The sequence below is a fragment of the Pecten maximus genome, chromosome 5 (assembly GCF_902652985.1).
Source record: "Pecten maximus chromosome 5, xPecMax1.1, whole genome shotgun sequence".
In the NCBI taxonomy this organism is placed as follows: Eukaryota; Metazoa; Mollusca; class Bivalvia; order Pectinida; family Pectinidae; genus Pecten; species Pecten maximus.
In genome coordinates this window covers 31,203,544-31,229,570 of record NC_047019.1, presented here as the reverse complement: position 1 = coordinate 31,229,570, position 26,027 = coordinate 31,203,544, and the positions used below count along the sequence as shown (strand labels likewise).

The 26,027-nt window shown below is 34.6% G+C and overlaps 2 protein-coding genes across 4 annotated transcripts; one reads left to right on the top strand and one right to left on the bottom strand.

Moving 5' to 3' along the window:
• Positions 1–506: 506 nt before the first annotated feature.
• LOC117327794 lies at positions 507–26,027 on the bottom strand. Of its 3 annotated transcripts, none has more exons than XM_033884974.1 (7): positions 25,423–26,027; positions 23,045–23,120; positions 8,568–8,889; positions 7,980–8,197; positions 5,147–7,445; positions 4,662–4,772; positions 507–4,071 (listed from the first exon to the last, which is right to left on the bottom strand). In XM_033884974.1, the coding sequence occupies exons 3-7, from the start codon at positions 8,848–8,850 to the stop codon at positions 3,131–3,133; spliced, it is 3,852 nt and encodes a 1,283-aa protein (XP_033740865.1). In that variant the 5' UTR covers positions 8,851–8,889; positions 23,045–23,120; positions 25,423–26,027; the 3' UTR covers positions 507–3,130. The 3 variants fall into 3 exon arrangements, with proteins under 3 accessions (XP_033740865.1, XP_033740864.1, XP_033740863.1); XM_033884973.1 differs by lacking the exon at positions 25,423–26,027 and adding an exon at positions 23,831–23,892; XM_033884972.1 differs by lacking the exons at positions 23,045–23,120; positions 25,423–26,027 and adding an exon at positions 10,624–10,727.
• LOC117327795 (fatty-acid amide hydrolase 2-like) lies at positions 11,011–22,245 on the top strand. Its single transcript, XM_033884975.1, has 8 exons — positions 11,011–11,147; positions 11,931–12,140; positions 13,138–13,357; positions 13,685–13,894; positions 15,832–15,951; positions 16,485–16,642; positions 16,790–16,888; positions 17,203–22,245. Exons 2-8 carry the CDS (start codon positions 11,949–11,951, stop codon positions 17,773–17,775), a joined length of 1,572 nt encoding a protein of 523 aa, XP_033740866.1. The 5' UTR covers positions 11,011–11,147; positions 11,931–11,948; the 3' UTR covers positions 17,776–22,245.

The window sequence follows — 26,027 nt, the reverse complement described above, 5'->3', positions numbered from 1 at the left end:
TTGAGTTGCAAGTAAAGATCGAGGTTAGCGGCTGGTATGAACATTTGTAATCACTAAACGTTATATGTAAGGTCATCACTACACGTTGTATGTATGGCAATCACTACACGTTGTATGTATGGTAATCACTAAACGTTATATGTAAGGTAATCACTACACGTTGTATGTATAGTAATCACTACACGTTGTATGTATGGTAATCACTACACGTTGTATGTATGGTAATAACTACACGTTGTATGTATGGTAATCACTACACGTTGTATGTAAGGTAATCACTACACGTTGTATGTATGGTAATCACTACACGATGTATGTATGGTAATCACTACACGTTGTATGTATGGTAACCACTACACGTTGTATGTATGGTAATCACTAGACGTTGTATGGTAATCACTAGACGTTGTATGTATGGTAATCACTACACGTTGTATCTATGGTAATCACTACACGCTGTTCCGCCGAATGAATTATACAGGGGGAAATAATTTGAAGCCCAAACATCAAAATTAGGACTTTTTTAATGGTTAAACGACATTAAGAAAAAATTAAAAGACAAACAATTATATATATACATCATGGGTACACACCAAACACGACATTCAAGTGTGTTTAACTAAATTACAGGTCAACAACTGAGAAATTATATCATATTTTAGATTAATCAGTTAGAACATGTAATATAAGAATTTTCATCATTACGTTTAACAGAGATTTTTACATTTACACGATAGGAATGGCGGTTATTTTTACTGCAACGTATATTTGCCATCCAGACAATAATGATGTTCGTTTCACATATATTTACCAGCAAGACACAATTATGAATGTTTTTCTTACTTCAATGATTGTCATCTCAATTCCGACTACAATATATCTACCCACGGGAAGGTAATGATAGTAACTTTATCACCAAACTGTAAAACATTTTACTTGTTTTATGTGACGAAACATTTCAGTCCGGGCAGTGCATCATATAGTTTTCGTCAGTATCATACAAACATTCACACCAGCGGTTTGATTCCCAACATCATCATGATTTATGGTTACGGCTAAATTAAAAACCAAGCGTGATATTCTTCAGCATAATACCACTGTCCAAGTAACAATTATTGTATCGCTGTTAATCATGGATCATGTCCCGAGCATTACTTCTAAACAGACACGCATAAATCAATTAAACTTCTTCAAACACACGCTGTGAAGTCACCTTATTACCCCCACGACCTTAAAATTCAGTTCACTTTATCCTTATGACGAGAGAATAACAGGAATGCTGCTCGATATACTGGTGGAGTTAAAGACTCCCTTGGATAATTAAGGAAAGCACAGTCTCAAGCGAGGGCAGTACGGTAAAATTAGCATAACGTTAAAATCATTATCTTTACCTAAATAAGGAAAACATTGTGTATATCAGTTGCATTTAATATTTTTATTGACGGTGCCGATCATTCTTGTGCGATATAAAATATAATATATCGACCGAAACAAATCTCCGATAGTTTACTTAATTACACTAATCAAGTATACCGTGTATAAAAACAAACGTAGACTTAATCACACACTACCAAATCAGAATCTATATGTTACTGATGGTACAGAGCACGCCTACTTTCACTTTATTTCGTCCATTGAATGGTTTTCAACAGAATTAAACATGTAAGTTCTCATCTCAGATGCCAATATGATGTGTAAGTTATTTACCCCTGTACACTAAAAACAATAGATATTTTTTTTTTAATTTGAAGTTTTAAATTGAAAAGCCAAAACGTATTTAATATACAATTTGTACATGTATTTAGATACGCGCATACTAACATAAAGTGCAATATCAAACACTTTTAACAACAGGACTCTTGGAATGAGAAAGACATTGCCTTCAAATCGCTATTTAAAATTTACAACATCGTCATATACGTCACAATAAGCAGTAGTACTTCAACAAGTCTTGGCCATTATTGTACAATCCAAAACTTCCACGAAAACAAATAACGTCTAAATTGCGTTACAATGTACATCGTCCTATTCATTAGAAATATATTTACAAACTTTTTGGTTACACTTCTCAATTATCCATTTGGAACGCCCAACGAACCGCCAGAGCCTATTATCTTCTCTGATCTTATGGATAGAGTCCAAGTACGTATCGCATATTGAACATCAATGGATAATTTAACAGGGACAATTGAATATATATTGTCCCTAGTATTGAATACTCAAATTTACCTAGTTTTTAATTTCCTGCGTTTTGTCTGCGGTCTATATAATCAAATATTAAGATTTTCTTAAAATGTGTTCTGCCGATTATCAGATACATACATACTATATATGTCTCTGCGATTATATAATGATGCAGACTATCTGATATATATCATGTTTTCGAAAAAAAAACATAAGAAAAACTGTGGGCTATCTGTCAAATTCAACGTCATATAACCCCACTTCGATATTTTGAGATCAAAACAAGAAACATGAAATCAGTATTCAAGGTTCAGATACTATGTTACTTACATTAAATATATATACAAACTACAATGTACATGTAAATATTTCTGATTTAACATACACTTTACATACACTGTATATTTTGTACGTGTATATTTACATAAACTTCTTATTAATATAATTTATACATATGTAAAATATTTTAAATACATGAGCTCTCTGTATTTACATAACCTAGATATGACAGTATTAGTTGTTATTGAAGAAATCCTTCCAATACAAAATCCAGGCCAAATATATTAACACAATTACTTGTTACTATCTGAATCCAAGGATTTTTCTTCTGAATTCCACTCATCCAGTATAAAACTAATCCTAGATAATTAGAAATACGTAAAGACATTTTATTTACATAGTTCTCTAAGTTTCACAGATCTTCACCAGAAACACACTCCTATTATGTTATTGTTTATAGATATTCTGCAATACAGAGAGTAGAGCACCATATCAATTAGTAGTACACTATTATTAATACTTAAAAAAAACATTACAGAAAAAATCACAGCATTACATTTGCATGTCAATAATGTGGCTAAACGTCAATTCGAAAAACTATATTACAATACATAAGAGCCTACACCTATTTCAGATGGATAGAAACTCCTACAACAAGTCACATCTTTTAACAACAGCCATAGTTCATGCATGGATCATCAGCTGGAAGTTCTGTGTCCGGGCCCCTCCTCTGTAACGTGTGAGGGTAACACTCACTACAATATCCTCTTCTCATTCCACTGCCAATATTTGTACATCCAGCTGTCTTACAGAGCACACGGTTCTTCAGGTTATTTTCCACAGTAGACATGGCAGAGTGGAAGGCAGTATTTTGGGGACAAGCAGGTTGAGAGGGGTTATTATAGGTAGGTGGCCTAGAAAGGTTGTTCATGTAGTTAGCATTTGGAGGCCCTGACAAAGGGCTGGGATGAACAGGAGATGGTTGCCCTGGCATGTTGTACGGTGGCTGCTTCTCGGCCAGGTTGTAATTCATCACCTCTCTAGCACTGTACTTATTGGAGGGAGGAGGCTGGGGCTGGAAGTCAGACAAAGCCATCTGGTAATGTTCTGTACATCTGTAGTACATATTGGGGTCTCCAAACCTGTCGCAGCCAGGCTCCAAACAGAACTGGGATTTATTTTGGACCTTAAGAGGAACTCTGTCACCCTTAGTGTGTCTGGCTCCACCTTGAGTCATTTGTGGCGTGTATCCAGCTCCAGCTTGCGTCATTTGAGGAGTGTATCCGGCTCCAGCTTGCGTCATTTGCGGAGTGTATCCAGCTCCACTCTCAACTACCTGTGGAGTGTATCTGGCTCCACTCTCAACTACCTGTGGAGTGTATCCGGCTCCACTCTGAACTACCTGTGGAGTGTATCCAGCTCCACTCTGAACTACCTGTGGAGTGTATCCGGCTCCACTCTGAACTACCTGTGGAGTGTAACTGGCACCACCATGAAGTACCCCTGGATCACTGCGAGTCCTAGGCGGTGCCATCGTTTTGTTGTACGGTGTTAGGTTTGATAAGGTAGGCGTCTGTTTGAAGTTAGATTCTATTGGAATCCTTTTAACTGAAAAGAAAATTAGTATATTTTATCACAATAATCAAGAAAATAACAATGACACGGTCACTGTCACCCAATTCATCACCTATTCAAATAAACATTCTAAAATATTCAAACAGATACACCACAACTTTTCACTATAGCTTCAATGTTATATAAAATAAACTCAATAGAACACAAACAAGAATCACAAGTGTGTTTTTGCATCATATCCATTGATTTTAGTTCCTTCCCACTCACTCCATCTTATAAGTGACTAGTATACTGTTATCATCAGAGATAGAAATTGCAGTTGTTGCTATAGAAACAAAATATTATATTACTATACTCAAAGCAGCAAAAGTAAAAAAAAGGTGCAAGACGAGCTGATCTGTGATATAAGAAAGCTCTGACCAAATTGTTGACAGAGAATTCTTTTGCCAGCAAGAGCCAGTTTTATTTCCTTTAAAATTTTACCAGAATGATCAATATTACATCAGTTGTAATTACATGTGCTATCATTTCTCATGAAAGCATTTAATAATCTACTACTCTATCTATCAGTATGACATTCATTGGTGAACAGGTCATGATAATGTATATTTGTCTATATTTACCTTCTTTGTAGCATTGGGAACAATAGCCATCAGTTTTGCTACTGCCATGAAAATCACAATTCTTCTTTTTACACTTAGGTCTGGATGGTGAATAGCTCTTACTTTTTCTTTCTAAAATCAAATAAACCACAGAAAGTTGTATAACTATATGGAAAATGTACTTATATAAACATTATTTAACTAAAAAACACTGGTTTAGTGTTTACAAATAATATATCAAAGGATTATAACTTAGCCTTTAACTGAATGTTGAAAATGGTGTACCATATTTGCAACAAAATAACATATATAAATCATAAATACTTTTTTCATCAGAACTGTGTACAAGATTAAATTTTCTATGTGAAATACAATAATGAACTTTGAATCATATACTAACTTTGTATGCCAGTTTAACATAAGTGATGACAATGAAACTGTCCTCTGGCTCTTGTTAAGCTAGTATCATTAATATGCATGACTCACTGATGTTTCTGTATACTTACCATGACGTGGAGAGGTCTGCTCTTCCAGTGATCGAGATTGGCCCTGACGCAGGACCTCAATGCATTCATCACACAGTTTGTTGGGTGGATATATCTTCTTGTTACACAAAGGAGAGGCACAATCCCTCTTGTCCTTGGATGTAGTAACAACTGGGTTCATGGATCGTATCTCTGAAGTGTTCAGTTGAGGTGCTCTTGACTCTTCAGTTGATTCTGAGGTCAACAGTACTGGTGTTTCAGTTGTCCTTATACAGCTAGTCCAGCAATCCAGGCAATACCCAAAATTGTTAGCTATTCTAACACCACAGCAACCTGGTTTTGAGCAAAGCTGTTTCAAGAGTTCTGGTGATTCTGGTGACTGTCTTTGACCTTGACTTTTACTGGGATCAGCCTGGCTTTCCTGGCTACTTGTTTCTTCTCTGATGATAGCATACGAGCTTCCTGATGACTGTATGGTTGTTTGTTGGTGAAACTTTGCTTCAGGATAAGACAAACGTTTACCAGATTCCATTGGGGAAGGAGTCCCTTCAGATGAAGAATTATTGGTTTTAAAATTTTTAATCACATGTGTCTGTGATGAAGGCCCATGACTGAAGACAAAATTACTTGAAAGAGAGTTGGATTCTTCAAAGTCTTCTACTGACAAAGCTGATGGTGTAATATCAAGCTTACCAAGTTCTTTGATAGGAGCAGTTGTAGTTCCTTCTCCAAATAAGCTGTTTTCGTCTATGCCTTCGGCTCCAGCACCCTGTGTCTGTACTGCAGGTTCTACAGTTTGTGTTGCAGGTGTAAGAGGATGATTTGTCACAGGAGGACCCTGCACATGTGATGCCAAATTTGATGGATTACTGATAGTGTTTCTGGCTTCTCTTTTCATAGCAGAGCATGCAGGACAATAGGGAAAAGTGGATTTTGTACAGCGGTTCATGCATTGCAAACTATTCTGACACTGCTGATCCTGCATGAATGAAATGTCTGTACCTCCAATTGGTCGCATCCCACTGTTTATCTGGTCTTCTGGAGCTACAGCTAGTCCAGATGGTGAAGTGTTGGGCAACGTGTTGGTGCTAATAGTAGCTGGTGGAAGTACTGGTACTGTAGCCTTGTATGCTCCCTGTTGAATGAAAAAGTCTTTACATTCATGACAGACACATTCTCTACTTGAACACAGATTATCACATTTTGGATTCCTACACTTTGCTTCAATGAGAGGAGTGTTAGGTGGAGTTGAAGCTCCTGCTCCTGGCTGTACTAGATCTGATCCATGTGCCTGGGGTTTACAGGCATGACAGTAAGGGAAGGTATGTTCAGAGCACCTGTTGCCACATTTAGGATTACAACAGTTGACTCCCATGACTGAGAGGTCTGTGTAACTTTCCTGTCCATGGAATGACATTGGTGGAGCAGAAGGTTCACTTGGTAGATTCCATCCTTTCCTTTGTGCTTCTTCCTTGTTGAAATCCAATGTATATTTTCTGAAACAGGCTGAACACATGTTTGCTGTTTCAGGTGACCCAAACATAGTACATCCAGGTGTAACACATGGCTGTATATTTCTTCCTGTTTGGATAGATATGGGCAGCTTTGCTCTCTGGACTGGATCAGGTCTTGCCTGAGGAGCACTAGGATTGATCGTCCTAGTAAAAGAGGTAGGTACCTTCTCACTGGCAGCAACAACTGCTTTGCCACCAACAGCAGTCTGTGAATTAGGAATCCCCCAGTTCAAAAATATTTGTTCACATTCACGTCTGTGTACATTTACTATGTCCAGTTCATCATGTATGGATAGATGTTGTAATACCACTCCAGGAATAGAAGAAACTGATTCAGAAGAAACCCTTGGAATGTTTTTCACATACATGTACTTTTTCATCAAGTCAACAGCATTATACTCTTCTCCTCTTAACAAAAACCTTAAAGGAAGGGGGGTATAGTCTCCCATGACCAAAGGAAGAATACTCTGACTAGATCCCTCACCTTCAGGGCTATTAGCCTGTGTGACCAGGGGTGCAAAGTGGTTCAGACTATATCCAAGAATGATTGGTGTCTTGCATATATCGGAGTGTTTTACCTCCAACGGTAAATATATCCCATACAGATTGTTTTCCTGCATACTATTCCCATATACTGATCTTGCTGTCCTATCTGCCAACACTATTATTGGCCTTTTGAGAAGGTTTGCCAGTGTGAAGATATGTACCCCCTCCAGTGTAGGGTAAGATGTGCCTGCTCTATTTGTTCCTGGCTGTAAAACATCACTGGCTGCTTGAACAATATTGTTCCAATCTAAAGAAATGTCCTGTGATAAAAGAAAATTCAGATGATAAAACTGAGATAGCAAGAGGAATCTTGCATTTCAAAATAACAGTATTAAATATATAATATTTGTTTGAAAAATCAATTGGGGTACTAATAACATCCTAATTGCAGAAAAATAACGGATAATGAATCTAGAAACTTATGTATCATATCGGTTAACGAATAATATTGAGGTGCTAAATTTGGCACCTTTACTGTACACTTACTTCATATGTACACTCAATGTCAAGATATTTGTTAAACTGAAAATGTGTGCTACAAGTTTACTAAAATTCTCTTCCTCCTCATGATAAATATTCTGATCATTGAAAATGGTACACACATATATCCTTTGAGTAAAAAATTTTCATCTAAACTGAAGTATTTTGAAGGAATTGCATGGAAATTATTCACAAAGAAAAAATACTGCAAAGGGCAATAACTCTGAATATTAATAAAAACAATCAGCAGTGTGTACAACTACAATCAGGAAAAACTGTAAACAAAAAATGTTTTATTTAGAAGTTTATCTTACCAGAGAGGTGACGTCATAGTTGAACTCAGTTGGGCGCTGTTTCTTTAGTTCATCTTGAGCATATTTCCATCTTCGTTGGATCTTACTTGACATGCCATTGGTTAACGATGCATCTCCTTCTGACAATGTTAAGTAAAGCAGAGTACGCAAAAACTGATCACTATCCTCAATTCCCCACAGTCCCTGTGACACTGCATGCAACAGACAGTTACCATCCGCTGTAAACAAATGACCTAGTTATTTATATTACGTATAAGTTTTGAATAAAAAAGACATACTACACATACCCATGATAAGCATTAAATAACTTTTACAATGTTTACCAAGATAATCACTATTTTTGTGATATTTGAAATTGTGCCACATGAACAAAAGCAATGTTTGAAGTAAAATCATCTAGCCACACTTTCATTTCAATTTTTCAAAAGCCAAAGCACCTGATTCATTTTGAATAACTGTATTTACTAAAACAAGATTTTTCATTGTCATTGATCCACTTGTTTAGTAAAATGAAACCAAATCACATGTTGGCCATGGATGATTAAGCTGATTAAGCCAAAATCTTCAACAAACTCCAAAGTACATTACCTGTTGTTGATAGTGGGTACAGATTTTTCACTCCATCACACCAGTTGATAACCTTGGCTGTTTTGAGATCATTTTTCATATCCAAGTCACACACACTGATGATGTACTGCTGTTTGAAGTCAGGCATGAACAAATAGAGTGCTGGCAAACAAACAGTAAACTTGTGGAAATGCCTAAAGGATGTATATTGTACATCTTCTTTAATGCGTTGTCGAAGTTTTCTGACAAGATCTGGAGAAGTATCAGAAAATTTCTTCTTGAACAAAACAACTGGTCTATCCATTTCTAAGTTATTTACTTTGTTTCATGGTACATGAGGCAACTGAAACATACAGAAGAAACATTTGTGAGATATATCATCAAGTATAGTCATTTTATTAAATTATCTTATATGACAAGCATGCTGGGTATTGCTAAAGTAATATTTATCCCCATTGACCCCTTCTAAAAAAGAGTAACAGTGACATTAACCTTGACCAAAAACCTTGAAACTCATAGTTGATCTGTAGCTTTACTCAAACTGAAGTTATATAATTTCACCAACATACCTTGAAGCATGGCTGAGAAAATTGCAAAAAACTGAGTGGACAGACAGATGGATAGACAAACAGGGAGGAATCCTATAGTTCCCTCGGGTTCACTGGTAGGGAACTAAAAATAGCAGGTTGCCATGGCAGCCATATATGTTTTCCTCTTTGCAAAAGATCAAAAAAATTCCATTACTTCAGTTTTAAAGTAATAAATAAATGGATACCATATACATATAGGTGTCAGCAAATCTCATGTATGCGATGCAGGTTTTTTTTTTCTTTCTCAGAATCTTTGCAATGATTTTAATTCTGACAAGTTGTTTTTCTCTTTGCAGTCATTAAATATATACTACAAAGAGAAGTCATAATATGTTGTTAGACTAATACATCGTAAAAGGAGCAGATTGGTGTGACTTATACATCAACATGGTGTTAAATACGGTCTCTCTCAATCAGCTGATTGTGAGCAGAGACATATATGTCATTAGGCCTAGATCACGTACAGTTGTACACATGAGACCAGGCTCAACATCTATTAGGGCACTCAGCATGAAGGTGTTTTTCTGTTCTTTCACATTGCACAGATGCATGACAATATAGTTATATGAATACCCTTGTGATATAGGTCACACAACATTTTGAGAGTGAAATAAAAAATATACAGCTTACTCGTCATTATACTTCTCATCCCAATGTAAATATACTATACTTTGATTATCTATAAACAAAAGGTTTTTAAATGTTAAATTGCTACAGTCCTTATTGTTAACTGCTTTTGTAATATATATATATATGTTTCCTTGCTGTTATTTGAAATATATGTATTTAGTTATAATATTATTTGAGAAATGTGAATTATGTATGTCAAACATTTGTAGTTAATTATTTTTTATTGGTATGATGATAAAGTGCTGGCAGAAAACAATTGTTTCTATTTCCTTCATTACGATAAATGCCGTGAAATTAAAACAATTACAATTAAGATTTTTTTTTAATTTATCTGAAACCTGCATATATATTTTACACATAAATAGTACCGTATAATATATTGTAGATCTATGACTGTCAAAGAAAGACAAGTTAGTCCTACCTTAAATTAATCCCGTTTGGTTAATTCAATTTTAACATACATCTTGTACATACATACATGATATGTAGACTGTATGTGGTCATATTTTTTTATGACGAAGTTTTATTTTTACTGTATTCGTGTACACTGTACCTTATCGGCATTAATTATCACCAGGCACGAAGTACCGTATTATGTGTGTATGACTACTCACATGACGGGTATGTTTCAATATATTGTTCGGGCACAACGAACGTGATAGTAACACCCAAACATAGAACAAGAACGCAATGTTTTAGTCAGCTACGCATTACCCCTATAGGTTAACACCCATCCACTTTCGGTTTGTGCCTACTTTCACCGCGTATGGAATTAGTTTCGATGGACGACATGTTACACAATACTTTTAAATATCTTTTCATTCTCATTTGTTTATAATTTATAACTGAATACTTACGACGTTTACGAAAATGTTCAAAATATCCCAACGTTGGCAGCTGTTCAAGGAAAATTATATTAAGGGGAATCCCCCACTCTATCCACCTGAAAATCCCCAGTCACTCCCTTGGACGGTCAACGCAATAGAATATGTAAGAATTATGATGTTATCAACAATAGGTATATCAACCAATATGTTGTTGCTAATGAAACTCTACAAAATTCTACTAAACGTTAGAATATAATGTAAAACCTAAATTTTGCTCATTTTTTATCATATCAATGCAACGAACAGATATTGTCTAACACACAAATTCTCCATACAAGTGTCTATGCTGTGGGGCTATGCTGTGCGGTAACCGGAAGTTTCTGATGTGTCAATGCATCGCCGTCGTTCGAACGCTTAATTAATGTGCTTGTTTCAGATCGGGACAACGCCAAGCAAATCTCAGTGCATGTTTGTAATAAGCTTAGGATCCCTTCCTGAAAGTATTATTACTTCAACCGTCTGCATCAGGAAACGAAACACCACACAATACACCGGTAAGAAATCGACGGAGAACTGTATTGTGTACATATACAACGCGTGTATAAAAAGGGCATTGCTGTATATAACCAGTGAATTAGGCCAAGGCAATCCAGATATTGTACATATTTCATGTACGTGTAATTACACCTAGTCGGCTGAATTTGACTATCAAAGGCACAAATAAGTACAACTATTGCTGGATTTGTTAAAAAGTACTTGGGGTCCTGCATTTGGGTTCAAACCAGGCATAGGGTCAACTGCACTCAATCACAGATACCTGACTCGTTTTATAAAATAATAACATATAAGAGTATACATGAGATTTATATACATGTACTCTTATATGTTATTATTTTATAAAACGAGTCAGGCACCTGTGACTCAATCCTTTGAGTTCGACCCTTGAATAAATCCCTGTTATGCCTACAGTAATCTGCTTTTCATTCCTACAAAATAATTGCATTACTTCAGCACATAAAATAATTGCTGAATTAGGATCAGTTGACTCGGCTGTAAATTATAACGTGAAAGAACAAAGCAAGAAATTCCGTGTTTATGCTGTTAGCACCGAAATGGCTGCTTAAGCAGTATCACAAGGGATTTGCATATGCTCAGGGAGTTAAGCAATACATTGGTTGACATGGTAGATAGATAGATATACCTGCCAAGCCCAATAACAAAAGATACTATTTTGTTAATTACTTTCAGATGGCTATACTGCTGTGATATAATGGTGTAGACTATCTATATATAAATTTAAAATTATTATTATTATTGTTAATTATTGTTTGTTACAGACACCACCACCTGGAACCATGTCCTTGGTGAAGATGGTGGACACTGTGGTGCGAGGACTGCTAACATTGATTGGACTGGTGATGAAACCCATTCTCGCTGTTGTGTTTAGCATCATATATGATTGGAGATCACAAAAAGTGCCACCAGTTCAGGAGGAATTATGTCTCAAGAGTGCCACAGAGCTTGCAAAACTGATTAGGAAAAGGAAGGTAGATGTGGCAATTTATCAGGTCCCAAAAATTTGGGAGCTACAGAAGTGATAATATTTGTAGTATATGTACACAATTGTATGTATTGTTATTTATTTGTATATTATCTTATTTCTTCACCAGGTAACTTAAATTTCTGTAACGCAAAAGTAATTCTGCAAATTGTGGTAATGAATATCTAATATTTAATATGAAACATTATGGACACATTATGGATGCAGGCTACCACACCTCTATACTGTACATATCAGTACATACTACAATAAAATTTGCATTAAGTGTCAGAATAAATAAACAGTAAACTAAAAATTAAAAGTTGTGTTTTCATGACTACAGTACAATTAGTGCTCATCTAAACTAATTTCATATTGTGTAAGTAATAAGAATTTAATCATATAGATCCATTTATCAACAACATGAAAAATAAATATTAGTTCCCCTCATATCAAGGACCCAAGTGTTAACAAAAAAAATGTTCAAATGCCCTCCTGCTATAAAAATAGAATACCCAAGAATATAGCAACACATTTCCTGTAATACTTGCTGACAGAACATTTTTATATAAATTAAAGTTGTCAAAGCCAATTAACAATAATAGAGCTTATTTAGTTAACATATATAGTCTCAAGTGTGTAAATAGTGAAGACAAGTTCATTCATAGTAAAGTAGTCCCATAACAGTAACACAAAAATACACTTGTTTCCTTTGTACATCAGAACTATCTACTTAGGGAAGATTATATAAAGCATTCTGACAAAAACTATGAATTCCTATGTTATTTTTTATATACAGACTGTCAAATCCTATGAATGAGTTGTCTGGTAATAAAACTTTAGTATGATTATGTCATGAGCAAGTTACTACTGGAGGTACGGGTACAGAGTTATAACTGTAATTGGCTAGCTAAAGAAAAGGACCCTTTTTATTGTTGGCTCTACTTTTGAAACCAAATGTTGACACCTGCGAATCTGAGCTTTAATACAATTGATATTTCAAGGTGAAAGCAGCTGATGTGATGGAGTCCTTCATCAATCGGGTAGGAATAGTCAATCCAGTGGTGAATGCAGTCACTGCCACCAGATTTGAGGAGGCAATCCTAGAAGCAGAGGAAGTAGATACTTTACTGGACAGTGGGCAGTTAGATGACCGTTACTCTGAGGAAAATGCCCCATTTCTTGGTGTCCCAACATCTGTTAAGGAAGCTTTTGCTCTTAAAGGTTATTGCAATATATGTTACTATATATGTTAATGAAGATGCAGACTTCTCACTAATTGAAACTTTTGTTAAGAATAATGGAAAATTTTAAAAATTCAATGCCTTCCTTCCAACTTACATTTAAATTTCTGCAGTTCAATAAGTAGTTAACAGAATTTCACAAGCTGAAAAGTTCATTTCATTTCATTGAACAACTTATAAGTGGATTCAGCTATTCAATCTCATTTCTAGAAGCCAACAGGTGACATTTTGCAGGATAAATAGACTCTGAAGTACCATATTTTCCTCCATCAAACATTTGCTTTTCTTCCCATTTTGTTCAACAAAGGTTTGCCTAATGCCTCTGGACTAGTGAAACGTAAAAACAAGATTGCCACATTTGATGCTGAGGTAGTAGCTCGCCTTAAGAAGGCTGGAGCCATTCCTTACATTCTTACTAATGTTAGTGAGCTATGTATGTGGTATGAATCTGCCAACAATCTCAATGGTCGCACACGTAATGCCTACGATACGTCCAGGATAGTTGGGGGCAGCTCAGGTAATGTATGTTACATACATCTGTGATTGTTTAAAAAGCTTAAAAAAGAATCCTTGTGTTAATACCTTCATTTAAAGGTTTTTTTCCAAAAACAAATTAGGAGTGACGTATACCAAAATCAGGCAGTCGCTTCTAGATTTGCTCATATCCTTTTTTCCAAATTTACTCTAAAAGAACTTCAGATCTTCAATCTCTATTAAAAGAAATTTTGTAAATATGTCACCGCAGCAAAATGTTTTGCATGTAAGTTTCAGTACTAGTGACACATGACTTAGATACAACCCGTAATTTATTTAGGCTTTAAAATCATAAATGCTACTTTCCCAATATAATACTATGAAATGAGCCCATGTATGTGTGACTACAATGTGGTTTCAATCAATTTTATTTGATGCATTTATGTGTTTTTCTTCAGTTTACATTAATATTTAAAAGAGCAGTAAACAGAATACAGTGGAACTTCGTTAACTTGAACTCGGATAACTCGAATACCCCGCTTAACTGGAAGTACATCGTCGGTCCCGGCCGAATTCTCTCTTTATCTTAGTAAAAAAAACTCGGAAAACTCGAACTCGGATAACTCGAAAAACTTGGATAATACGAAGTGAAAATTTGGTCCGAACAATAAAAATCCTATTTGAAATGAACGAATAACTCGAAGTATAATTTTCGTTGATCGGTGGTAAACGCCGACATTTTTTAAGAGCTAAATTTCGTTTGTAATACTGAACATATCGGCACTACTAACCTACATGCTATTATAAGTGTTTCATAAATTCATTAAAGAAATTGTCGGTTGAATCTTATTACAACAAGTCTTGGTGGTAAAAAGTACTGCTTTACTTACATCAGGTAATTTCCTAAGGCGGTCGCCGATATTAGTACACACGATAGTCAACAACTCATCTACCCGCTCGCTCAAGCGGAACTAATCTCTGACACACCGGTAGATCTACCCGGCTGATGTTTTTACAGGTGTAGAAATGAAACAGTCACCGGCGCCTATTAAATCTTTAAACTGCTGAAACAATAGCGTAATTACTGCCGAGGTGTTCAGAGTACAACTGTAACGGTCAGTGCTGTCTATTAAATCGGATAAAACGCCAGCTCAGTTACAGTAACATTTTATACGCACATGCGCAGCCTAACTTCCGGTGCTAATACACATGGAAATGGCGTGGTTATCAATAAAAAGTAAGTAGGCCGATCAAACAGTATTTTATATGTCCAATAAAAGGTAATGGTTCTGTTACGTTTTGCATGCAAACTCTGTTAAACTCAAACGGTTACCGGGTATTTGATTTGACATGAATAACTTGTTATTTTGTCAAATTCCGTTTTATCGTTTACCTTTTGCAAACATGACTTGGACATCAGATCGTTCTTGAAGTGACTTAAGTGAAAGAAACTTTATCGTGACTGTATATCGTCAAAACTACACCAAATTACAAGTAACATAACGAAACATTACATATATATTTACATGTATTGACCAGTCTTCACACTAAACTGATGAGCAACAGAGCGAAGTTATAATGATTATATAATGTTGACAAATATTGACCAAACTTTTCACCAAATATGATAACTCGCTTAATTCGAACACTCGGATAACTCGAAGTTTTTTCGTGGTCCCGTCGACTTCGAGTTAACGAAGTTCCACTGTATATAAAAACAAATTGTGTGATTGAAATATTAGCTCAGTTTTACTCTCTTTTTTTTCAGACAATTTATACTTATACAGTTTTGTTGAAGTAGCCGTGACGAAATGAAGCTAATTTTGATTACATTTTTGATCTGGACATACCATTATTAACTAATTAATATCTGTAAAAGGATTTTGTGTAGTTGCATGTATACTGGGAGGTACATTTGTACTTCCTTAATTATCCACCGTAACTGTCCACTACCTTAACTCTACTCTAACTTTTTGACAGGGGGTGAAGCCTGTATCATTTCCACAGCTGCGGCAGTGATAGGTATTGGGTCAGATATAGGAGGCAGTATCAGGATGCCAGCCTTCTTCAATGGTGTGTTTGGACACAAAGCATCTCGAGGTGAGACATTGTATATATAAACTATCTGCTGACAGAACTAAAGCTCTGTACAGTGTTTAGTGGTTAGGGCATATAATTCACACTAAGTTGAAAAGTAAAACCGGGCTATGCAATAGTGAATTCAAATTTGTCATTCTGTATATTGAAGGTGTCATATAGGTGCGAAGTTTCAAGTTTCAGTAATACAATTACAGGGTTATTCTTGGAATTGTTACTACTTTTATTAATCTATTGAACAGATACATTAAAGTTGTCCTTTAGACTATATGACCCATTTCTTAGTATGCTACATATTTATTATACTGTAGCATTATCATGAAGTTTTTGTGAGAAATGATGTACTGTGGGTTTTTTTCCCAAAAAGTGGTGGACATGGAAAGATTCAACATTACCACAGATAAAAACATAAAATCATTAATCATAAAAAAATACAGAGCAAACCAACCATGTTAGAACAGTGTTCTTGTTGACACCACTTACTGGTCAAAACTATTAAACATGTACTAAAGAGTTATATGATTGGTTTGTACTAGGATTGGTCCCTAATGACGGTCAACACCCAATGGCCACGGGTAAGGAGAGAGACCTACTAAGTACAGGCCCTATGTGTCGCTATGCTGAAGATATTCTTCCTCTACTCAAGGTGTTTGCTGGACCTGAATCAACATTCAAGGCTAGACTTGATGACCAGGTAACACATCTCCTTCAAATATACATTTATTTGCTTTTAATTGTCTATTTTTCTCTGTAAACCTTGAAATAAAGAAAAAAATATAATCCACTCAGATATGAATATGAAAATTGAAATATTATGTGCTGGTTGATTTCTGTACTGTAGGTAGACCTGCAGTCTTTGAAAATCTACAGTATGCTGGATGATGGAGGAAGCACTCTGGTCAGCTCAGTAGACAAGCAACTGAAAGATGTTCAGTGCAAGGTAATACAAAACACATTTTTAGTTTTAATAATTCAACCTCGTGTCAATTCATTTAAGACTTAATAAACAAGATTTAGTTTCTACCCGACAATTCTTAAGATTAAAAGTACAGATTTAGTTTTACAAAAATCTATAAAAGATATGTTTATTTCTGCGGAAAACATGGCAATGTTGTATCATTTTATGTTTTCCAATAGAGAAATATGTGGCAATCCTATCTAAACTATGTAGATTAATTTTCTGAAGATTTTTTTTTCATTTCTGACATAATGTTGTTATCACTCTCCCCTATAAGAACATAATCGGTGTTGTAGGTAGAGAAATACTTGGAAGAAAAGCTGAAATTGAAGGTGGAGAGAGTAAACATACATCGAATGAAGTATGGTCTGGAAGTATGGACTGCAAAGATGAATACAGGAGGGGGCAAAAAATTTGCACAGCTCATGAGTGACGATGATGGCAGTGTAAATTGTGTACTTGAGCTACTGAAATGGCTGGTAGGATGCTCACAACATACACTGCCTGCCATAAGTCTGGGGCTTGTCGAGAAAATCCCCATGCCCGAGACCGACAAGAAATTCCTCAAAGTTTTTGACAAATTAGAATCTGACATTACCAAATTGCTATCGAATGATGGAATTCTACTATATCCCAGCCATCCAAAACTTGCTCCATATCATAATGAGCCCATACTATATCCCTTTAACTTTGCATACACTGGCGTGTTCAATACTCTAGGTCTGCCTGTGACTCAGTGCCCACTAGGGTTGAGCAAGGAGGGTCTACCGCTTGGTCTACAGTTGGTGACTGGTATGAACAATGACAGACTCACCATAGCACTTGCAAAGGAGATTGAGAAGGGCTTTGGTGGTTGGGTTAAACCATAAATGTTTTATGAGTCTTCTGCTAGAACAGGTATGTAGTCTGTCAATCAGTCCCTGTGTCTACCATTTTATTCAGGACATCGAAAGTAGCAGGTGATATTGTTTAAAGTTAAGGGCTTTGGTGATTGGGTAAAACCATAAATATGTTGTTAGACCATGGCGGGTATTACTAGAACAGGTATGTAGTCTGTCAATCAGTCCCTCATTCCACTATTTTATTAGGGAGGTGTAAAATGTAAAGTGATATTGTTTAGGTTTTATTGGCCTTGGTGGTTTGATCAAACCATTAATATGTTAATAGTCCATTGCTGGTACTGCTGGAACAGGTATGTAGTCTTTTTGTCAATCAGTCCCTCGTTCTACCATTTTATCCCGGACATATAAAATATATAGTGATATTGTTTAGGTTTTATGAAATAGGTTTTAGTGTTATATAACTAGCAGTATGTTGGAGCGGATGTATTTAAATGTAATTTTGGCTTAAATTTCGCATTTGTTTTCATTATTAAGATCACCGGTGATGTAAACATACATATTTTAGCGGTTATTTTATTAAAGCGTTTTTCTTGTGCGCTGAAAACATTCTGCTGAATTATTGCCTTGTCAGACATGAAGTATTGCAAATGTGTCAGTTCATCACTGCCTTAATCTGTTTGAATTCGGTCTTGCGCTAAATTGTGGATCTGTTAAGATAAATATGTTTACAGTATTAATAAAGGTGGTGAATTGATACTTAAATTATTTGTTCTGCTTACCTCATTAAAAATATAAAACGGGATATTTCTATAAGGAGAATATGGGGTGCTAATAGAGGCTTTTATCTCCATCCATAAGCGTTATTTTTCGATAAATACCCTTGTATACTTTAGAGCCTTACCATGATGAAATTTCATTAAAATAAGGTCAGATGGAAGACACTTTCAGGAAAAGCTTTTGTAGTGAATAACTTAATGAAAAGCTTACATAGTGTCTCCAGCCTTTCATTTCATCTGACTACACTGATACACATATAAGGTCACCCTCCCTGCCTTTCGTCTGCATTGCTTCTGTTATCTTGATTAGTTTTATAAGTCCTGTATATATAAGGCAATGCAGAGAATATGAAGTAAGATGGGGATGAGCTGTACCTGTAATATGGAAATAAATGAGTAATGTACAAATGTCGGGGTGAACTGTATTATTTATATGACATTAGATGGGTATTGTACAAATGTCAGATGAACTGTACCTGTAATATTAATTTAGATGTGTATTGTTTGAATGTCGGGGTGAACTGTACCATTTTATATGGAATTAGATGGGTATTGTTTGAATGTCGGGGTGAACTGTACCATTTTATATGGAATTAGATGGGTATTGTACAAATGTCAGATGAACTGTGCCTGTAATATGGAATTAGATGGGTACTGTATAAATGTCGGGGTTAACTGTACCATTTTATATGGAATTAGATGGGTATTGTATAAATGTCGGGGGTAAACTGCTGTAATATGAATTTGATAATAGATTTATAGGTATGTACATAACATTGATCAAAACTTGCATTATTCTTCAGTGATGATATTACTAAAACTACTGGTACATATAGAAATCCAGAGTTATGGTAATCTCCAGACTAAAAACGTTGGTTCCCCCAACAGAGTTACCACGCATCTATCACAAAGGATTTGACAAATAATTCACGATTGATTGATATTTCTTGATCATATGAATTTAGTAAATAATACAGTTCATACTGAAGAGATACGTTTTTGCACCACTTTTCTAAAGAACAAATTTCTAATGTGGGATTTCTTGTAATGGTATTATATGACAAGGTGTACTGTTTGGGCGACATTTGAAATCCATATACTTGTTTGATCATAGCTGTTATGATATTAGTGATATACATAAAAGGTGTCGATGATGAAATTTTGTGTCTATGTGTTTTATATGAGTTCTGAAGGACAGTTAATTGAAGCTTAATTGAAACTTTCTAGTTATGGGGAAAATTTTGTTTTTAATGAGAATAAGATATACAATAGATTTAATAATCTTTTATCCAGTAAATGATTTTAAAAGTGGCAAGATGTAATTATTGTTATTAATTAGTACAGAAAGGAAAATGAAAATTTTGATGTAGCAAAATTCTTGATGTTATCGGTATCTACAAAGATCATTAGCTAACTTGTAGAATACCGCCCTTTAGAAGTCCGATTTCTAATAAATATCAAAGAAAACTGTTTTTCTTTATGTCAAGTCTATCTTGTAGATCCCATTTTTCTTTTTGATCTTTGTCAAACCCGCCTGGGGGACTACCACTCTCAGTCACTACTTCTGAGAAAGTTTTATTAAACCTCGGTAAAAAAGCTGTGATATATTTCAAACAATGCTGAACACATTTTAATGATATTTATACTCTGGTATTCCATCAAACTGTTTTCTTTATAGAAACATATTTCACAAATTTTTATCTTTAGTAATGTTTAATTTTATCAGTATTGCTCATTTGTTTCTAGTTCAATTGCGCTGCACTGTGATATTACATTTAAAATTATTCTACATTTTGTTTTATCCGCTACATTGTATTCGTTCACTTTATCTTCATATTCGTGTTAAAATGATAGTTTTTATATTATCAATCAGCGACTGGTTTGTTATCATTTTGATTAACATGTCAAATCTTAGATCGAATACAGAGAGTGTGCATGGTATCATTTTACTTAAACTGGAAGAGAAGTAATGTTTTCATAGATTTAAATCTTAACTGCTTACCGATATATACATATGATGGACACCAAAATGTTTCAAGAATTATTAGGTTTTAATAAAGAATAACTGATTGAGTGTAATGACAGACAATCAACATGTACGTACAAACTATATACTCATACTTTTAGAAATATAGTTATTGTCGCTGATATATTTCTTTTCGATTTCAATTTTGAGTCATTTTTAGAAGTCGGGTTTGCAAACTATAAGAGTTTCTTTAACAGTATAACTTCCTTGTCCGTATTTACGAAGAGGTAATTTTATGGTTGTATAATGTGGTGCTTTGAATGACCGGTGTACAATGTACATGAATATAAAGGTAGTGTATTGCATCATTCCTGACAGCCTGGCGTCAAATGTGGTGTCTAATTAGTTGTATACTAGATCAATACGGCTACATGATGCTTTTGTGAAAAAATATGTGTTGGTGATATAGTAAGGCATTTGTAAATATAGCAGTTTAGGTTTTAGGGATTCCACCAAGTTATTTTATTTTTGATAGCTTTTCCAAGTAACTTGAACTAAATTATGTTTAGATATACACGTAAAGTGATGTAACTAGCTCTTATATTGGCCGAATTTCATTCGGAGATGCCGCCTAAAACATAATTTCTTATCTTGGTTATGCTTAATTTGTTACGTTGATAGTGATATCGTAAAACATATTTTTATGTGTTTAAGATGCATAACGTGTTGTGTTGACTTTGTGTCATAGTCAAGTTGGTTTATATATAATATACATTCCATTGGCTTTGTTTTTGGTTTTGTATTTTACATCCCATCAATGATTTGCCACTTCAGACCAATTAAGACAGTATCATTGCAGTAATATTTATCATCAAACATAATTTACTATTAGCGTATCATGTTGAAATAATGTAAAATGTAGTTTATACACCAGTAAGCAACTTTAAAGACAAATTATCTCTTAAATAAAGAGGGACCAAACTATTTCGATCACATAACCATTTCACGTTAAGAGTTCAGCTATGAGTTATACCACAATTTCTCTCTCACCAGTCGGGTATTTCCCAATCGCTCCTTTAGCATTGAAAGTCGGGCATTTATTTGTGAAATACAATGAAAATATAGTGTGTGCATTGCAAGCCAGGTATTTCTTCTACAACCTATACACATGTATATTATCTATTTCTGACAATCACATTCTTCCTCCAGAAATATTTCCTTACCATTACACTGAAAACTTTATACACATATTTACCGCTAGTTCATCCAGTTCATATATACTTCCTACCTTTGAATAAACGTATTTTGGTCAATTTCTACCAACATACTTTCTGTATACAAAGACACAAATTGTACCTTATAGTATTCATACCATTACTGCTCAGGGCAATGATTTTAGTGTTGAAATATTTCCATTGTATTTGTAATGAGATGATTGAATGGTATCGTATGGCTGGTAGTATTCGTTGTGTATATCTATTATTTATGACGGATTGTGTGGTAATGGTAGAGAAAACATATTATTGGCATGAAGTCTTAGTAATACAAAGGTGGTAACTGTGATACTACATTATATTATTTTGTTTTCTGTGATAATGTTAGGACAACTATGGTACTTGTTTTCTGCTCTTATACGTTTATTTTTTACTTACTTCAATGATTGTTCCAAGAATAAAAAAAAATGTATTCTTGATTTTCATTCTTACTCCACGCAATAATTTGGAGATTTTACTAAATAAAATGGGGGAAAAAGGCTCTTGTGTGTTGGCTTTCATTTTTCAATCATTAAAGTATGTTATAAGCCTCTACAAGTCCCAATATGAAAACTTCCGTTGGTGCTGTTCAAATGATATATATATATATATATATATATATAATGTATTTAACTGGGAACTTAAAATCAAGGTCCGAGTATCCCTTTTACAGAGAAAAGACAAAGTATTCAATATTCATTCTGTACACGAGATATTTAAAAGTACTCAAATCTGTTAAGTTAGCACACTAATACTTTGTGTTCAATTCATCTTCGCAAACTTAGGGTTACGATTCCCCTATACCTACTCGAGCGAAGATGGGTTTAAACATTATATTATTTTATATTAGTTTACCACAGTTAATGGACAGTTGTCACGAGGATAGTCTGTTGGTGATAAATAAATGAAACAATGCGGTTAGTCTATCCAATAACACCGCCCATGGTCAACCGGGTCTTCTGTCTTTAGAATACTCTAGTATTGAAATTATAAATAAAATTGAGCTTTATCGTTTTGGTAGCTAGGATATGTAATTCGAGGAGGGGGTGGGGGGGTGGTAATCCATCATCTAGTATTAGTATTCAGAGAAATTATATTTAAAACATTTGAATGATGGTGGCCTGTCGAGGTATTCCTACCAGGATACAATATAAATTGTGAATGAAATAGTGTATTAAAACAAACTACTTAGATTGTCTGAAGCTATGGTTGTTATATCGATACAGAGTTTATACAATGATCAGGTACATTAGTTTTATTTGATGTTGAATAGATATTATTTGTCTGTTAAAATGTCTTACCTTTCGTCGTTAACGGTTGATATCAGCTAAAGAGGGGAATTCCCGTTTGGAATGTTTATAAAGCTGCGTCATCTTCCTGTTTTAAATATATGTATAACGTATACATAAGTATTATTGCTGCACAAGATTATACTACAGTTCATACTACGGTCTCTAGTAAAAGGTGTCATCGCGTTCTTATTCATAAGATCTTGTTTAAAAGGGTAAGAGCAAATGAGTCGATCTATTTTCTTTATTCTATCAATGAACTATACGATTCAAATTTTCAGCCGGATATATAGCTAAAATTAGTATCAACATATTGTGTCACGGATATCGTAGACAGTTTCCAAAATTCCTGAACAGAAACTAACTATACTTATAACATTAGTCATAATATTTTCAGTTACTAGAAACGTCGCATATTTCAAACCGCGAAACATAAGCGCTGTTGATTCAGATCTCAAGATGGAAGTACAACATTTAAAGTGCTTGAATTATCGATTGTCTTAGGATCTTGTCGTCTTTGAATGAAGATTGGTTGTACGCGATCTTACCGCCGACAATCAATATATTTTAAGCTTCCAGACTTCATCTGGGATTATAATTGAGAAAAGAACGATTGTTGATATTTATTTCATAACTTTTCTCTAAAGAAAACTATTGATAAACATACAAGTGAAATAGACTTACTACAATGTTAAACGTCATTACCTACAATAAGACTTACCACAATGTTAAACGTCTTAACTCAAAATAAATATTTTCCGATCGAGTATACATGGTACAGAATCTACAAATACTGACCTTCTATATTGATGCTGGCAATGAAGAAAATATTAAAGCGATTTATTTTTATCACCAAGACTAGTAATGATATGAAAATGAATTAGTTATGTATTTATCCAATGGGATAAACCGGAAAGTCCCATTACCCAGAACAGGAACTTAGTGAGATCTGGCCAAATGTGTAAACATTGTGACCCATTACCTCGAAAAGAGGTGAGACTATAAGGAGTGAGTTGATATTTAACCGAGAGTTCGGTGGTGTGGTTACCAATGACAGATGGTAGTAGTGAGGTGATATTTAACCGAGAGTTCGGTGGTGTGGTTACCAATGACAGATGGTAGTAGTGAGGTGATATTTAACCGACAGTTCGGTGGTGTCGTTACCAATGACACAAACCGACAGTTCGGTGGTGTGGCTACCAATGACACAAACCGACAGTTCGGTGGTGTGGTTACCAATGACACAAACCGACAGTTCGGTGGTGTGGCTACCAATGACACACGGTAGTAGTGAAATAATATTTTACACACAGTTCGGTGGTGTGGTTACCAATGACACATGGTAGTAATGAGTTTATTTTTAACCGAGAGTTTGGAGGTGTGGTTACCAATGACACATGGTATACGGTTTAAACTGTTAAAGTGTTTATAATAATCGTTTACCATATTTGTTTACTGTAACTTAACATTGATGTTTATACATGTTATTGAGTACATATTGTACTTTCTACAATAAAATCCAGATATGTCATTCAACACGCAACTGTAAATACGACCACAAAAGCACGTACTTATTTTAGAGCTTCCGTTTGAATTGATAAATAATAATGATAAACTTCAAGGATCAATTACGATGTTAAGGATTTCTCGGAAATCTGAGGGATAACCGGTGCGGAAACTGTTGAATATTGACAAAAATTTTCATCCGTAGGTGATGGAAATCTCCCGGCATATTCTATTGTGATCTAGTTTATAGTATGAAAATATGCATAACGTTGAATGTATTAATTATGTCAGTGGCCGAATACTTCATTCGTATATAAGATATATTTATATTATTTCAGAAGAGTATGTTGTACATGTTATGTATAATGCAAAGGAAAGATGGGAATTAAAAAAAATAATCTAAAAGTGATGAAAAAAGAAATTATCAGACCAACATTACACGTACATATATGCATTTATATAAAATTACTGAATGCATTCATGTTTTATTCATATTCCATTAATTATACCTCCCGAGACGCAGTTTTTCATCAGGATGCTACTCTATACAGGAATATTTGATTGAGGGCACGATTTCCACTACTGTCGGACAATTAGGTGACCTAATGTAATTGTGACATCACACTATTTTTGTCAGACGTGTGCTATAAATAATGTGATGTAGATTAAATGAGAAATATAATGAAACGTGAATTTGCAGGTTTCACAATTAGATCTTTTAAATATCTTTACATGAACTACGTACCTAGCACACCGATGCATTGCTTCACAGGATTGCGACCTAGATAATAGGATATATCCAAATGCAGAATAAGTTCATTTGCTGTCCATTACAGTGATTAACGTATTGTAAAATAAACCGAAAGACAAACTGGATACATTACCATATTCCGCCTGAGGATTTACATTCGTGAATTTCTACTTTCGTATTTCTGCTTCTCACTTCTTCTTTCGGTTTACTAGTGTGTAATCTGCATGAAAGACATAAATAATATTTGATGAATATATATATGGAATGATAAGTGTACATATATATGTATAGTTGACCATCACTTGCATAAACTGACGATGTTGCATGATTGTATAGTATAGAATAATGGTTTTTAAGAAACAGCAGAAAGGCAAGCTACCCGAGTACTATTTTTGATACTTATCTCCCTTTGATCGCAAGCTATATCTAGACCTGCATATAATATTAAAAAAGCTATTGAAAGTAGATAATACTGTCAGCTATATATAATTCAACAATGGTACATCTTTATCTTAACTGTTTAATACTGTATGTTTATTAGCCATTAAACATTGTTCAATATATATACATATACACATTTTCTAAAATGTTATATGCCTTATCACTGACACCCTTGATGCTCTTCACACACAAAAAAACGATATTGTGTTGCTGTAAAACTGTATCTATAATTGATGCTTGTTCTATGTATTTTATATACTCACAACATGCAAAAGGATGAATAAAAAAATTTCAAAC